This window comes from Eimeria necatrix, genomic scaffold (genome assembly GCF_000499385.1).
Source record: "Eimeria necatrix Houghton genomic scaffold, Enh_scaff9, whole genome shotgun sequence".
NCBI classification, from domain to species: domain Eukaryota; phylum Apicomplexa; class Conoidasida; order Eucoccidiorida; family Eimeriidae; genus Eimeria; species Eimeria necatrix.
In genome coordinates this window covers 102134-117942 of record NW_013651790.1, presented here as the reverse complement: position 1 = coordinate 117942, position 15809 = coordinate 102134, and the positions used below count along the sequence as shown (strand labels likewise).

Sequence of the window (15809 nt, the reverse complement as noted above, 5' to 3'; positions counted from 1 at the left end):
CCTGTCCTATGGAGTCTGTCTAAGCCTCTTCACACAGTACACCTCCTTAAGCACACATTATTTTCCTTTATATGACACTGAACACAGTATGTTTACTGGTTGGCCCGCTCCAGATTTTCACATTTCTTCGTGACACCATGACGGTGGGCCAGGCTCGTGGGTGACCTTTATCACCACCCAGAAAATGTGGCGTAGCTTTGCAGAAGAAGAGGGCATCTCTTCCGGTCAAACGTTCCAATTTTATGTCTCTAAATTACCAGTATTTATGTGTGGCACAAATGTTTTGTGCTAGCCTGCTTACGCGGCCAAGATAGAAAGACACGTGCGCAGATAGCCTGGATCGATCACTACTATTTGGTGGTTCTTGTCACCGCTCCAGATTGGCCACTTGCTCCACAGCAGTGTAATTATTAAGTGCTAAATCATAAATTGATACGCTTTTGATCGTGTTCCGGTTGCACTTGCATACGTTTGGGGGGATTTAATGCTAAAGGACACTTTGTCCGCACAGCAGGTACGGCAGGGCGACCTGCCCGTCTATATCATCTTCACACGCCATTTATTTCAAACAGGTTTCTTCTTGGTATTTACATAGCAGGAGCTGTTTGGGAGCAGGTTTTTAGGCTACTATGTGCTTGCCATAGAAGCTTCCCGAAAGTGTGCAGGTAATCCAAATAAATTTCCTTCTTTGCCGTGAATATGAAGCTCCTCACTCTAACGTTGTGTACCTTCTGTCTTGTGTCGGCAATCGGGGCATCTACTTCACCTGACCCAAATGTGGTGGCAGAGCATATGCAAGTCAAGCGCCCAATTGGCGAAGCCAGTGATGGCGTTGGTAGCCAAGCTGCGTTACGGTCGTCCTTCACACCCTTTGCAGAGCTTGCGCCGAGGCAAAAGGTCATGGGTGTGATCAACGCAATAGCCGTCCTGAGATCTAAGGCTGCCCTTCTTGAAGAAATGAAGACCGCTTTCGAGCCCAGGACAAATCCACAGCCAGCAAAGATTCAACCCGGGAGTTCGCTTCCAGGACCGGCGCTAGCTTACGGCGATTGTCGCTTAGGAATACTTCCTTTTGAAGTTTGCAGGCACCTTGGCTTTCTTGAAAGTGATCCAATGGTTGCTCCCAGCTCAACACAGAGCAAACTGCTTAGACTTGTAGGGGCAAGTTCCCTCGTCGATTCCTTTAAGAAAGGCCAAGTAAATCTCCATGATGACCCGCATTTGAACTCTACCTTAGGACCGCAGCTTCTCCATTATGCAATACGAGCCCTTGGCGCCTTCTGGAATTGCCAGCTGCTACTCCCGGCATTCGACACCAGGGCCGCAAGCCCAGAGCAGACAAAAGAGGCATTATACTATGCTGATGCGTTTCTATTCCAAGCCGCGATGCAAGCCAAAAGTATAATTCGTTTCAGCCGTTCTGAATACGATGATCTAGCTAGCTGGCTAGCATTGTTGTTCTCAGACGCTGAGCCGAATGCAAGTGCACACAGAGAAACAGAGCCACAGACTGCACAGGAAGTCCCCGCTGTGGTACCACCACAGGAGAAGATAATGCAAGCAGAGGAAGCCGTCGATGAAGTGTCAACTAAAGAAAGGAGATCGGGAAGTACGGCAGAAGACGTTCAAACGCGCTCGGCTCAGACATCAGATGTACCTCTCCACAGGAAGGAGGATGGTGCGCAGGAAGACGGTGGGATTTTCGGCGGTTTCCTGAGTCGCCTTTTCCCTTCTCCGTCACAGAAGCCTGCTCAGTCCTACCCAGTACCACAAGCCCAGCAAACACTCCAACCAAAAAGAGTGGAACTAGACGCATCGCCCATCACTTCCTTTTCCGCTCTCGCCAGTTCTGTGGGTGAGGGTCTGTCATCCATTGTCGCAAATACAGCACGGAGTGCTGCTAAGCTAGTTCAAGGGGAGGCCTCTCCTGAAGGGCCTAAAGACCTTGTTACTGATGAAGTGACTGAGAAGAGAGTCGGTGACATCTTGAACTCGCTCCCCGAAAAAGTTAATGGGCAGTTCTGAATAATCCATCAGTCTCTCCACTAGTAAGCCTGTGTCACGAATCGTTACGTGAGCACACTGTCGAAATGTTGCATCCACTGTGTTCCTGGCTTCGTGCTCAAAGTGTCTTCACAGAGTACCGAAGCCACGCTCTCGTTGCGAAGCCGCACTTCAATCGCCCTCTAAGACATCGACCCTGTTTTGCGAAGTCCATCAGTTTTCTAGGCGTCCTTCCCTTCATACATACTGTGCTGAGTGGGGCAATTAACTCTCTGAAACTCCATACTGTTCAATAATGTTTCAAAACTAATGTGACTCCCCTAGTACCTCAAATAATGTTACGGCTACAACAGCGCCACGTAAACTGCTCACGAAAAACTGCGGGTCACTCAAGGTACACGCAGCAAAAATATTCGACTTGCTGCACTACATGAAGCAATTAGTTTTGTCAAACCTCATGAATTCTACCATCCACCAATACTTCTAAGCTAATGCGACTCCACAAGTACCCACGATAACACGTCAGAACTGCACCGGCTCGTAGGCTGCCCAAAAACAGTGAGCCGCCACTACATACTGCTTTCTCAAGCTAGACGTACTCAAGAAGTCAAAGTTGCAAGTTTGCGAGTTTGTCATTGACTACTGCAATTTTATCCACGGAATTCCCTGTGGGATGCGATAAAGATAGTGTGCCATCGGCCTCGTTACTACAAAGCATGAGCACAGCCAACAAACACCAACAATTTAACGTAAAAGTCTCCGCAATGATGCTGCGAAGTGAAAGCAAGCATCAGCAACCCTACAGCAATGCTGAAGATTTCGCCATCGTAGACGACACTTCCCTAAGTATTCGAGTCCAAATGGCACTTAAAAGTTGTATGTAGCAGCGTCGCGCCATTGGACAAGCATTTCCACGAGGTGATCACGCTCTTTCTGAGACTTCGCGCGGAGCGGGAGCTCAATACCGGCCGGATTGTCTTCGTTCGGTGGGCCAAATATGCATAGACAAATCTTTGATGTAACTGCAGCCAGAGCAAGACAGCAAACAAAGCTAACGATGCTGCAAGGAAAATATCGCAACAAAATACGAATAAAGTAGAACTAGCACAGTAGGTTTGATGTGAACTAGTGAACTCGTGTCGGCAACGTGCTGTGATCGCTGACCGCTTCTGGACTTTTTGTTTGCCTTGACAAGCGCTGGGTGCGATAAACCCTTCGCAACGTTGCGGATACGAACAATGGGCACGCGATTATTCCAGTCCGTCTCATTACCGATATTCCACTCGAAAGCACTGCAAATGAGAAAAACCGAGATATAACAGCGATGCTCCGTAAAAACCGTGAGCGAAACGAGCTATGCAGTCGGGCTGCAGCAGCATTCACTCACTTGAGATCCTGGGAACTACGCCATCTTATCTTTTCTGCTTCCTTGTCGCCAATATACACTTTGAGTTCTCCACCCTTGCGCAGAGCCTCCTTCACGTGAACAGGCAGGTCATGGACACCATTGGGATATGGGTCTACATTCCACTGCGTAATATTCAAGTCCAACTCGGTGACAGTCGACGCAAAAGCGTCCATAGGATCAAGATCTGGACAATACGCAAAGCACTACATAAGCGCTGCAACCGTTCAGATGCACCGTCCTATGCATCGAGAAGACTGAATAGTGCGACTGCAATTCCTCCACTAGCTCACTTGAGCCTAAAGCATCCAGAGTCTTCTGGCACTCATCGCGAACCGCCTTCTCTTCAGGCTTCTTGTTTCCAATCTTTGAAATGCTCTGAATCAAAACTCACGACAGACATGGGACCAACAATGACTAAGGAACAGCCGCTTCCACCCAACAACGCCGTGGAGCAAGCATTTCCCATTTCCTTCTCACTCCTTTGAATGCCGCGACGAGCTCCCTTGTTTTGATACTATCGTACATGTCTCCCGACGTCATGGCGATGGAGTTGACTATGATACATGAAAGCTGCGCAATAGATTGCTCGCCAGGGAAAGTGTTTAAGGCTTGCATTATTACGAGTTCACCTCCGCTTCCAACAAAAGACTCCTGGCCCATCTGCTCCGATACAAAGTGAGCAGCTACACCTGTAACACACAAGCGACGCAGCATTCACCATGTTGTACACTTGGGCATCCAGGACAGAACTATCCAGCAAGCACAGTGGAATAGGCTAGCTGAAATGCTTACCGAGAGAGATACGCTGAAGACGTAGCTGCTTAGCATGGCTTTCAGAACCAGCACATGCGCAGACCGCCTGAATGATCGCTCCGATCATGACCTCATCCATCCCCATGTGATACCAACCGCCTGAAGCACATCAAAAAAACGAACACCCTGCAGTTTTAAAAAGGAATTTGGCGGCATCGCATGACCTTACGAGCAAAAGCCAAATTCTCAACCGTAATATGCTGCATACCATAGGCAGCGTTTGCGAGCTCCTCTGGGTCTGGCTCTGCATCAGGAATATTCCCATTTTCATCTGGAACTGCTCCGGCTTCCTGTGCAGCCTTTGCAGCAGCATCATGTAATGCCTGGACAGCCGCAGCGCGTTCCTCTTGAGGTCGTGTTGTCAAGGCGAGCAAGCAAAGCAACACCCGGCATGCCTCGAGCATGACCATCGGCTGGTTAATTGATTTGCAAATTACGTTTGCCACGGTTGCAATGCCACCTGAATAATTATGCAGAATAAAAAGCAAGGCGACCGCTCCAAGTGAATATGCGGGGAGCTGCTGAGGGAGAGAAATCAATGACAAGCTCGAAACTTTGGAGCGTGTCTCTTACCTGCATTGCAATACTCGAAAGCAAGCTCCTGCGACCTAATAATGCGACGCGTGCAGCGCAGGCCGCCCACAACGAGATCGGTAACCTCGTTACCCTCAGCATCAACTTCAACGCATCCAACTAAAATAGAGAACACATCTGCCTCTACCATGCGCTGAATTGAAGGCATTAAGGTAGATTGAATGCTCAGTAAGTGGATCCCTGCACAAGAAACGAACTCGTTAAAAAGCAGAATTAAGTGCTTGTGTCTCCAATCATCGTAGTTGCAACCTATCGCAAGATAAATGAAACAAAGTTGTCTACGAAGCTTGCTTACCCAAAGTCAGCAATCCTACATCATAGTCGAACTGGTGGATAATGCGTATCGTTGTTTCAATGCCACCATTGTCAGCAAATGCCACTGCGTTGTCATTTAGACGGCACAGAGACGCTTCAATGTCTAGAAGTAGCATAAGCGCCTTCGTGTCCTGGCGACCTTGACTCGCCACCTGCAAACAACGAAAAGGTCGAACAGATCCGTGAAGTAGAGAGACGGATGAAGAAGCCTACAGACAACGTCGACAAACATTTAAAAAAAACAGACTATCCGCAGCAAGAAACTCGTGTACACCTACTTGCATGCAAGGCAGCAAACAGACGCCAAACTTCCTCATGTTGTTCGGATCATTTTCCATTACGAGGTTGGCCAGAGTACGGCAACCTGTCTCCAGCTGCGCGTCTGGAAACTCCTCCGTCAAGTTGCTCAGCCAAGCGCTGTACGCGTTCTCGATTCCTGCGTGTTCATACAAAAAAAGTAGAGCCACCAGCTTCCACAGCAGACGTCGCCATTTGAGGATACAAAGCTCAAGCAGGAATTCAACCATGTATCCTCACCTGCATCCAAGAACGGCTGGATATTTGGCGTGTACAGAGAAAGATTGCTAATAGCTTTGAACAGAGACTCTAAACAGCGTATCGCTGAACGTTCCGTCGAGCCATCGTAGTTTGAAAGGCCCTGCGAGTAATACATGGACGCATGCATCACGTTAACGGGAAACTCCCCTCAGCTGATACTGTGATGCTAGCAGCTTCTACTTGGATGATTGCTGCATCCTCCTCTTACCTTCACAAGCGCTGCCGGAGCACCATTGGTGCCGAGATGCTGTTTCATAGCCTCGTTCTTGTACAGCAGATTGCAAAGCAGCACTGAAGCCGCGTTGCACACATCATACTCCGTGCATCGCTCATTCAGGACGCGAACAGTCAGATCAGGCCCGCCCAGCTTGTGGAACAACTCTGTGTTTTTCTTGTGGCCAATGCAGATATTTGCAAACGCCAAGCAAGTATTTGTGACTACCGCAGTAGCCTGCGGGTTCGGCAAAGACCGTTGGAGCAGCTCGAAACAAGCTGTTACGCCATTGAGCTCTCCAATCTTTGACTTGATCTCTGGTACTACTGCCAGGGACCCTAGCAGGAAGAGCACGTCAGGCAGCAGCGCTAGATCAGCATTTAGATCCTGCAAACACTCATCACATGGAAGACCCGCTAAACTTGATGCGACCTCACTATGGCTTACAAAGAACGCGCCCATTCGATGCTCCTAAGAATCCTTAAACACATGAAATCTCCCGAGGTGTGAAGCTTAGATCCACTCACTGCTATTATCGCAATCAATCGCTGGAGCACATTGGCCTTCAGTAACTCGTCCACATGAGCATCGGAAACGATACGTCTCATTGCACGGAATACGTGCCTCAGCAACGTGGTTGAATACATGCCCTTATCAAAGTCATTCCAACAACGAATGAGCTCAGAGACGGCGTTCGTCTTGTTGTAGAGGTTGCGGTTGACAGCAGTGCGTTCCACAAGCAGAAGCCTGGCACAAAGATGCTCTTCCTTTCTTTCATTAGCCATGTCGGAGGCTTTATTGACTCTGCTAACAGCCTCCGTTACAATGGTCGGGCAGCCTGCAGTTCTTGCTGAATCTTGAGCACAAGCCGGGTTCTTACAGCCGGAAGCTAAGGCCTTGACTGCGTACAGGACAATCTCTTCATCTTTTACGCTCTTCAGAATCGACAGCTCCATCTTGACAAATTCTTGCTGTTGAAGAGCCTTGTAGTTGGCAGGCGAACTAGCGAAAATTTCCAATGCCATGTTTCCGTACTGGTGATCAGCACCGATAGGAGTGCGCCAGTCAAGCTTCTCGGCATTGTACATCTGCAGTCTACTGAATACGAACTCGAGCTCCTCCTGAAGGACCGCGACCTCGGGGATTGCAATTGAAAGTGACGAGGCAACACGGTTATTCAAGAGGTCGTAAACATCTTTGCACGTCTTCTCATGGGGCTGGTCATCCGCCATAGCCTGACGAATCATGGCAGTCTTCTTCTTGAGCTCAGCAGCATCTTCAGAGCCGCCGGAGTCACATAAAGCGTCGATCTTATTCAAGCTGTCTTCCACACCGTCGATTGCCAGCAGCTGCCTACCGTTGCCCTCAGCAGCACAAAGTTGCATCAGTAAATCACAGTACGCGTCAGCACACTCGGCATCACTCGTTATTGTTGCCTGTGCTTCACCTGCCGCCAGTAGTGGTATTGCTTCCTTGATAGTCCGTGCAGCCAAGTTGGCATCATTGGCTGACATGGCTGCAAGAGCTCTGCAAGAATCGCGAATAACACCTGGGTTGTCTGGGTAGTCCTCGATAGCCTGAATAATCAAATCAAAGCCCTTCGATTGCTCGATTTCGCCAACCATGGCGGCTGCGCCAGCTGCCATGAACACCCGGCAGACAGAGCACAACATGTTTGCACGAGCCTCCTCGGAAAGCTTCTTCGACTCTTCTTCTGCCTGCATCCTAAGGACAAGTTTCTCCAGCGCCTTCTGCTTCGCAAGAGCCTCCCCGTACGATTGTGAAAGAATTAAGCGCTCTAGCAAGCTTGCATACGCAACCATGCGCTCCTGGCTTGCATTTGTTCCGCAAAGGGCTTCGCACTCCCGCAAAGCAGATCCATCCGCAAACTTGGGAATCGGTTCCGCCCCTGATACAGCTCCGTTGTAAGCGAGAGCGCCCAGTAAGTACATGCCAGATGTCACAACAGCGTCGCTGTTTTGATGCTGTTGCATCAACAGAAGTGTGAGTGAGACAATGTCGCCCGAAGATCCAGACATATCTGATGAAAAATAACAAAAAGCACAGGCGCGTCAATGAGGCCACCATACTTCACATAAGCTAGTGTGTTACGTGAGGCGAGAGGCATTAACATACTTTGTGTGATCATAGCTGCTCCATTCGCATCTTCTGCGAAGTATCTCAGGAATTCGAGGATACGAGCTGTCGTCTCTGCATCGTTCTTATGGGCTTCTAACAAGGTATACGTCTGCGGGAGGAAGGAAGGAGCAACTTCTTGCAGGGTTGGCATGCTGTATGGATTGGCAGCACAGGCAGCCAAAGTTCGGTAGCCTGGCACCAAAAACCCCTTGTTGCTGTCAACTTGCCCAGCAGCAATCATCGCACCAAGTTGATGCAGCAAGCCGCTGCTTGCAACTGCCCAAGCTCCATATGAATCATTAGGATCATCGAAGCACCTATCACACAGCCGCCGTGCCACAGTAGCCACATTCCCATGGAGCCGCTGATCCTCCGGTGCCATTTGCAACACAGTTGTGAGCGCCGTAAGGCACTTCTCTGTATGCTGTAATGCGTCTGCTGGATCGTCCAACGGTGCAGCCAAGAACATGGCCAGCTGTGCGCACAATCCGTCCACTGTGGTCACCATATTCTCGTCACCACTTTCAACAGTGGAAATAATGTGGAGCATGAGGCTCTTGATTTGCTCATCAGCTCCCATCTTCGCAAAGAGCTCACCTCCAACCCTAGTGATATTTTCGTTGTCGGGATGGAGGCGCATCGTCTCTGCTACTTGTCCCATGGCACCAAGCTCTTTAAGAATGGGGCGATCATCCCGCGTCGTAATAATATTTAATACACTCAGCAACTGGTAAGCTGCGGCGTCACTGTGCTTCTGCTTGTCGATTGCAGAAGTAAGGATCATGCATGGGCCACGCACGTCGTTTCCATAGAAACGACGCAAGTCGTCGTGGACTCCCAACAGCGCCAAAGTCGTTGCTGCTTCCCTGACAAGTTCTTCATCGTCTCCGTAATTCTCAATAGTCGAGAAGAGTGCAACAACCGCACCGGCATCGCAAATCTTCACCGCTAAGGAAGGATCATTGCACCTCTCCACGAGTTCCCTAAGAGCTTTGATTGCCACAAGTCTGTTGTCCCTCTTCGGATCTTCGCTAATAATGCGCACAAGTTTGTTGACAAGGTTGTCGAAGTCGGGCTGCGCCACCAACGCTGCAACACGGGACGGGGTTGTAGCCAGAGCCGCAAGACAGCCGCAAGTCGCTGCAAGCACTGGGGCGGAGTCCTGGTAGTTGTCAATCCCACTACAAAGAATTGCGACAACATTGTGCTCGAAGGCGACGTCTGCTGATTTCCTATCGGTCTTAATCATAAGCCTCAAGGCCTCCAGACAGTGCAGCGCGGCTTCCTCAGAAAAGCTGCTCTTCTCAGTCGCATTCAGAGCCCCGTACATGCTTAGGACACTCTCAACATTCCCTGTCTTAAGGGCATGGATACAGCCTGTCCTCACCGATGCCATCTGCTCAACAGCATGAGCAATTTCCGACATTGTAGCAACGTACAGATCGTTGCCAAGAATGTCATAGTCTGTGGCAGCCATTGCAACAGATTTGTGGGCCACTGCGTACGTCGCAAACCTTTCCAGCTCCGCCCCAACACCAAGGCGAGCAGCAATTTTTGCCCCTTCGGCAGACACTAAGAGCTCGTTTAGCTCCGACAGGGCCTCATGCATGCCAACCATGTTGTTTTTCTGTGGAGAACGATATTCAAAACACAGGAACAAACATATCTCTAGCATGTCCATAACTCTACAGATATCTGAATAGATTGCAGTTGTGCTGGACGCTTGAAATCCTTACCTCCATGGCGTCTTTGCACTCGGCAACTCTCTCGGAAATTTCTCGTTCGAGAGCATCAACCGGCATCAAAAGCGCCAGCAGGGGAGCAATTGTCCTCTTGAGTTCTTTGCTCTTTGAGTGTGTGCGCATCGCCACCTTTAATGCCGAAAGGACATTGCACTTTTTCATTACTTCTGCTGAAGATGGGTCAATCTTAGCACAAGTTGCCAAGACCGTAAATCCTGCGATTTGAGCATCTAGATACATCGGAGACCTATTCAGATACTGCACAACAGCGTTCAAAGCTCCAGATTTTACTATCACTTCCACGCCGCCTCCAGAGTCGCACAAAGCGAGGTAATTCAGTGCCTCCAGACAGTTGATCTGAGACCGCCTACTGTCTGCGTATTTACGCATGACTTTCATGATGGCCTCTACTGCAGCATCAATGTTCTCTCTCGAAATCCTGCTGGTAGCAGCGACGTCCCGAGCACCGGCGGTGCAATGCACCAGGATGTTGTCATCAGGCTCCTCAAGCTCAACAATACGCTTCACTGGTGGGAGGCACGCCACCTCGCACATACTCACAAGTACAGGCGTCAGGTCGCCTTCGCCATTAACTTTGATGATCTTGACTGTTTTAAGACCAGCACGGATTACGCGACCTTGCCCTTCAAATCGCGATCCGTCAATCCAATTCTGAATCCCCTTCATGATCACCTCCGCTGCGAAATACGCATGATGCGCGCCCGGAAACAGCTCTATTGGCACGCTACCATGCATGGAAGCTGGGCAGAACGAAGCTGCCGCAAGCAGGCCCTGAAGCTATAGGCCACAAATTGTCTACTAGCGTACCTGCATTTCTCGCCTCAAAAGACTGCCGCAAGTGACTCACGCGACTGAGACCCGCGACAGCGGCCAATGCACGGTAGGCACGATCCGGATCCCCCTTTGCTGTCTGTATGGCAGTGTCGAGGTCGCTGAGGTGCCGATGGCAGTCACTTTCCGTCGCGATGACGCTCAAGCAGTTAACACCTGAGTTCACCAACGCCTCGTTCTGCTCATGCTCAAGCATGGCTTCCAGAACTGCATCGACGCAGTCAGTGCTGGCCATATAAGTCTTCGCATCTGCCACCTTGGAGAGCTGTTCATAGAGCTGTATGGCCCCTTGAACAATCGTCGCGTCCTGAATATTCGCTTTGATAGACGCATTGATGCCTTGAAAACCGCTATACTCCAAAATACTGTGGACGCTGGACAGATTGCTAGCCAAACGATTTAGCGAAAGAATCGCGTTGGCCTGAAAGGAGGTGTCCTTCAAATGGTAGCTACAGCACATCGCGCAGATCTCAACTGCAAGGTTCGCCACCATGTGCTGATGAAGCTCAGGGTGCTGAGAGCCTACATAGACAACCGCAGACAAAAGCGAGCCCAAATACACCATTCAGTCTGCAGCGCGCTCCTCAGAAAGCACACAATCTCCTTAACTCGCATTAGCAATACACCCATCCATCACAATTCCAAACTGGCAACAGAATGACTGACCCGTGGCAACGAGCTCCATAGCCAAGGGAGCAAAGTCTGCGTTCTCAACGTGCTGGTACAGCAGTGGAAGAACCGTAGCAAATGTCTGGTATTGGACAATCTCGCTAGCCAAACTTTCACGTGCAGCAAGCGGAGTCAACGCCATGCACAGGGCACCAAGGCATTCCAGATTGTCTGTGCAGTATGATACTGCCGTTGCAAGTGTTGCCACTGCTCCTGACTGCACCATCGAATCCACGTTTGTTGGATTAGATGCAATGCGTGCAAGCATTTTCGCCGCTCCTCCCACCATCTTGTAAATCTTGTCGGGGTTTGTTTCGATTTGCGTCAGGCCACTGTTGATCAATTCGCACAGCAAGGGGATACCACCAGCCCGCACAATCTCATCCGTGAATGAAGAAATGTAGGACATGGAGCCTAGTGTTGTCAAAGCTTCATCGTGCTCAGGAGATCCAGGCGAGCTAGACTTCAGCGTAGCCAGACACTGCTGCAACTGCTCCGGCCCTATCATCGATGCAAGAGCCGCTGAACCTTTTGAGAAAGCTCCCTTCTTGCTTCTGTACTTATCCATTACGCCAATGCACTGCTCCAACACAGCCCGCTGCGCGCATCCCTGTTCTGCCATATGTTTGCACGCGTCAAATACCGACTCAACACACTGCACTGAACTCTCAGACATGTCTCCGTTAGCAAGGCAGAAATCCAAAACAGTTCCCATCCCTCCCGCTGCGTCCGCTGCCTGTGCTCCTGAAGGAGAGTTCGTGGCGACTGCGAGAGCCGCCGCCACGCGCGCTGCCGTTTTCATGTTAATTTTCTTGGAAAAAATTGCCAACAACCCTGGCGCAAGTGTTCCCCCATCCAAAGGGCTACCTGCCTTGTCCATGTTTTCCACAAATGTCATAGCATCTGACACTGTTTGTGAATCGGTCGGACAGCTGAACATAAGAACAAACAGCTCGTCTGTCCCCTATTGTTTCAACCACTTCAAGCAGCATGAAGACGTATGACAGTAAGCACCATGGTCCACCCATGATCTATACTTCTCTGTATGTAGGTGAAGCATTCGCACCGAATTCAAGCTCACCTATTGACAATGGCAAGGCAGACAGGCCCTCCATGAGCAGCCAAAAGGGCAATACGGTTGGCGTCCATCTCATCTTTACACGCTTCCGACATAGCCCAGATGACTCGTGAACAACAGTTCATCAGATCTTCGTCATCTGGAAAGGTTTCCACTGCCGTCTGCATAGCGGGAAGGACTCCTTTATCCATAGCATCTTGAGCGTTTTCCCTGAGAGCACACATGCAGCAAACCATTTTCTTGCAAATATCGGCAATTAAAACTGCCTCATTGACAAAAGAAGGAGACGTGGACTAAAGGAGCTGTGTGATGACGGTCCATTGGTTCGTGTCTCACTGATAGAGCTGGTTGGTGGGGCTGCAAAAGTCTGCCAGGGAGCGCAAGCCGAAGAGGAGCATGCGCTTGAACTTCTGGTGTTGAATGATTCCTTGGACCGCGGTCGCCACACCGGCGTCCGGGTTTCTCTTAACTGAAGAAAATAGCAATAGCACAAATTTCACCTCACGGTTTCACCACCTCTCGAGCAGGTTGCCCATGGCCACAGAATCTTCTAAAGCTTAATGCTCACTTCCCAAATTAACACACAAGAATGAGAAGCACGATGATCACGCTACCGCTGCGAGGAACAGGGGACATGTCCCCTCAGTGGCTGCGGTGACCAGTGCCGTTAAGGACAAGCCGAGACTTCCACCCGCAAAACACTGGCCCTTAAGCAGCCCCAAGATGTTCAAAAGCGAGCGCAAATACGATATACGGGGGAAATATGAGGGGATAAACTGCCAAACAGCATTAAAAATGGTTTCTTCCGCGTTGAGGCACCGTGAGACTCGTTACACGTCCACCCCAGACTACGGCAGGAAGGTAGAGACTGACGTTTTCCAGCCACCATCTTTGCAGCTCATTTGGAGGTTTTAATTCCAAAGACCAAGACCTTGAGACCGTATCTCCCGGGGCAGGAGGCGGAAGACTGACAGGAAGCACCCTTCCCGCAGGGTACAGGCTAAACACGCGCCTGAGAATCCAAAAAGCCAAAATACTGTCAAGTCTTCCGAGTGTGATGACAAGTACACGATATGCACAAAATCGTCCGCTGATGTAGAACGAAGAGGGTGCTGCTCAGCGCTCTCGGGCTGTCCTTAACGTCGGCTGGCTACAGCTTGCTCCTGTGCACACCGCCATGCAGCAGTGGGCCCCATCCATGTGTGACGTGCTGTGACCGTCCCTCTACAAGGAGTTATTCTCTCGATAGATGCAGAACAGAAGCAAGAATATTTAGTCATTTTACATGCTTTTATGTGCCTTAAGGGTATAAGTTTACTAGAGCTTCTTTCCTTTTGTGCGTGAGGGCACCTAGAGTATGAGGCATTAGACCCGTATCCATGCAAGGATGCTGATCAGTTTGAGGACGCTCGCCTACACTGGCCGGGTGGGCTCCTTGGCTTCTAATGACTGGGTGATGACCAAAACCTTCGATATCACTCAAAATATAACTTCGTGGCTTCTGGAATTCCTGGGCATCTAGCCAAATGCGTCAGCTGGGTCCCTTGCTGGCTGACCAGCGGCAAACCACCCTCATGAGTAACTTCGTCTTCCGCTCTTGGTGAACCAGGCTTGTCGTCTTAAACTTCTGCAAGTGCTTTTGATTCCCGACTCAGTTCATGTTAACCATGCTCGTATTCCGCCGTCTGCTCTCCAACCCGCCGCACACTTGCCTTAAGGTCACCTAGTTAGCGGGGTTTTCTAGTGCGACAGCACGTAGACCAGGGAATTTGAAAGCACTTCGTCTCCTTCAGCCTTCAGCACTTGGTAATCTGTTACGTAAACGTACACCCGGTATTCTTGGAGCCTGCTGCTGTAGATTACCGTGGAGATTTTAAAGGAGTGTACATGCGTTGTCAGCGCAAAGTCGTCGCACCGGAATAAAATACGGCCCATGAGTATGCATCTAGTGTAAGGCACTACAGTAAAGAAAGAAAAATGTTCCAAGAGAGTGAGTAAAGCCGCCTACACTTTTCTAGTCTATAAACCGTCAATAGCGACCACGAAAAATTGAGCCCTGTGGGTGGTTCGCCCCGCCGTGATCTGCCGCAAATCCTGCATCGAGAGTTGGCAGTCACCCCGTAACAAACGGAGAACCTTCGGGCAGGCTACGTCGTCAGGCGTGCGGAAAAAGTCAGTTCTACTTTATGGTCCCCTAGGATTTCCGATTTTCTCAAGTAAGGCACTTCGACAGTCAAGATCTGCCGAACGTACTTCTCCAATGCCTCTGCGCGTTGACTGTCCCGCAGATCTCTACAGAGATAGCACTGAGGCCAAAACCTGCAAGCCAACTAGTAAAGCAATGGAAGCTCGAAATAATGAGAGCATAGATGTAGCACAGGGGACGGGGCCACAATAACGCATACTCAACCCCGACTGAGCATGTACAATTCGTTCAGCAAGCAACTACAGAGGTGGAATGGCTTCTCTGAGTCCTAGGACAAGTAGTTCTCGAAAAGCAGATTCTTCCCGACTACCACTGCTAAAGTGCGAGGACGGAAGCGGTATGAGGATATTTTTAGCTCTTGTGAATATTCTTTCCGAGGACGCTCGGATTACCCCCAGGCCAGAGTGCCATGAGCTACTTGTGTATCTAGCTGGCCGTGTCCCACAACGGTGGAAGTGTCTAAGGAACATTATGTACCTGGAAAACTGGAAGCTGCCAACTAAATCGTTTATAGGTGCTGAAGTGCTGGCCGGAACTGTGTGGAGACGTGATTATGCGAAGCCTTCACAGTATCCAGCTTTAAGTAGACAGCGACTTTACGAGGAGGGACTAAATGCTCAACTCTTACTTTTTCAAACTCTGTAGGAAAATGGTGGAGTAGTTTTCGTAGGGCGAAGTAACAGTTGCTCCGGGCAGTGTCCAAGGTTCCTCATTAGCTCTAAGAGACACAGAACGAGGAGCTGAGCGAGAAACAGGCAGCCAGGAAAATTAATAGGGGGCGAAGGACCAAACACAGAGTATTGCGTCGACGAGAGCAACGGCTCATGAGAGACGCATTAACGTAATGCAGGCGTTAGCGGATAGGCCATTAAGGGAAATACTGTCCACTACGAAAGAGAGAACCAAAAAAAAATTCTGGGAGACGTGGAAGTGGTGTAATCAAATGGGACGCCATTAAGAAGGACATTCCTTTCCCTATCTGACCCTAGACGGGCCACATGGTTTGGAAAGGCCCTCACTGTATGCATGTGTTAAGACTGCAAGTAAAGGGTTCAGTGCTTGAACCAAAGCTTTGCTAGAGAAGAACGCCCTAGGGGCTTGAGATATGGAAAAGAACTGATTTGCTCATTGTAGTGCGTAACACTAGAGTGTCGCACCAGCACAACCCCATAAGGTTGAAGCATTTAATATTCTACGCATGAAGCGTTACAAGAAAG

The 15809-nt window shown here is 49.8% G+C and overlaps 2 protein-coding genes across 2 annotated transcripts; one reads left to right on the top strand and one right to left on the bottom strand.

The window, feature by feature from the left end:
* Positions 1-699: 699 nt before the first annotated feature.
* On the top strand, positions 700-2025 carry ENH_00086080 (hypothetical protein, conserved; the record flags this gene model as incomplete). Its single annotated transcript, XM_013577865.1, has 1 exon — positions 700-2025. One exon carries the CDS (start codon positions 700-702, stop codon positions 2023-2025), a length of 1326 nt encoding a protein of 441 aa, XP_013433319.1.
* Positions 2026-2871: 846 nt separating this feature from the next.
* On the bottom strand, positions 2872-12922 carry ENH_00086070 (hypothetical protein, conserved; the record flags this gene model as incomplete). Its single annotated transcript, XM_013577864.1, is given in 20 exon segments — positions 2872-3026; positions 3169-3296; positions 3392-3596; positions 3703-3787; positions 3890-4101; positions 4205-4324; positions 4434-4685; positions 4799-4999; positions 5115-5286; positions 5413-5570; positions 5672-5792; positions 5901-6293; positions 6434-7947; positions 8043-9672; positions 9782-10485; positions 10616-11161; positions 11306-12240; positions 12390-12596; positions 12723-12895; positions 12899-12922. Coding segments are annotated over 20 exon segments (7935 nt in total).
* Positions 12923-15809: the final 2887 nt, after the last annotated feature.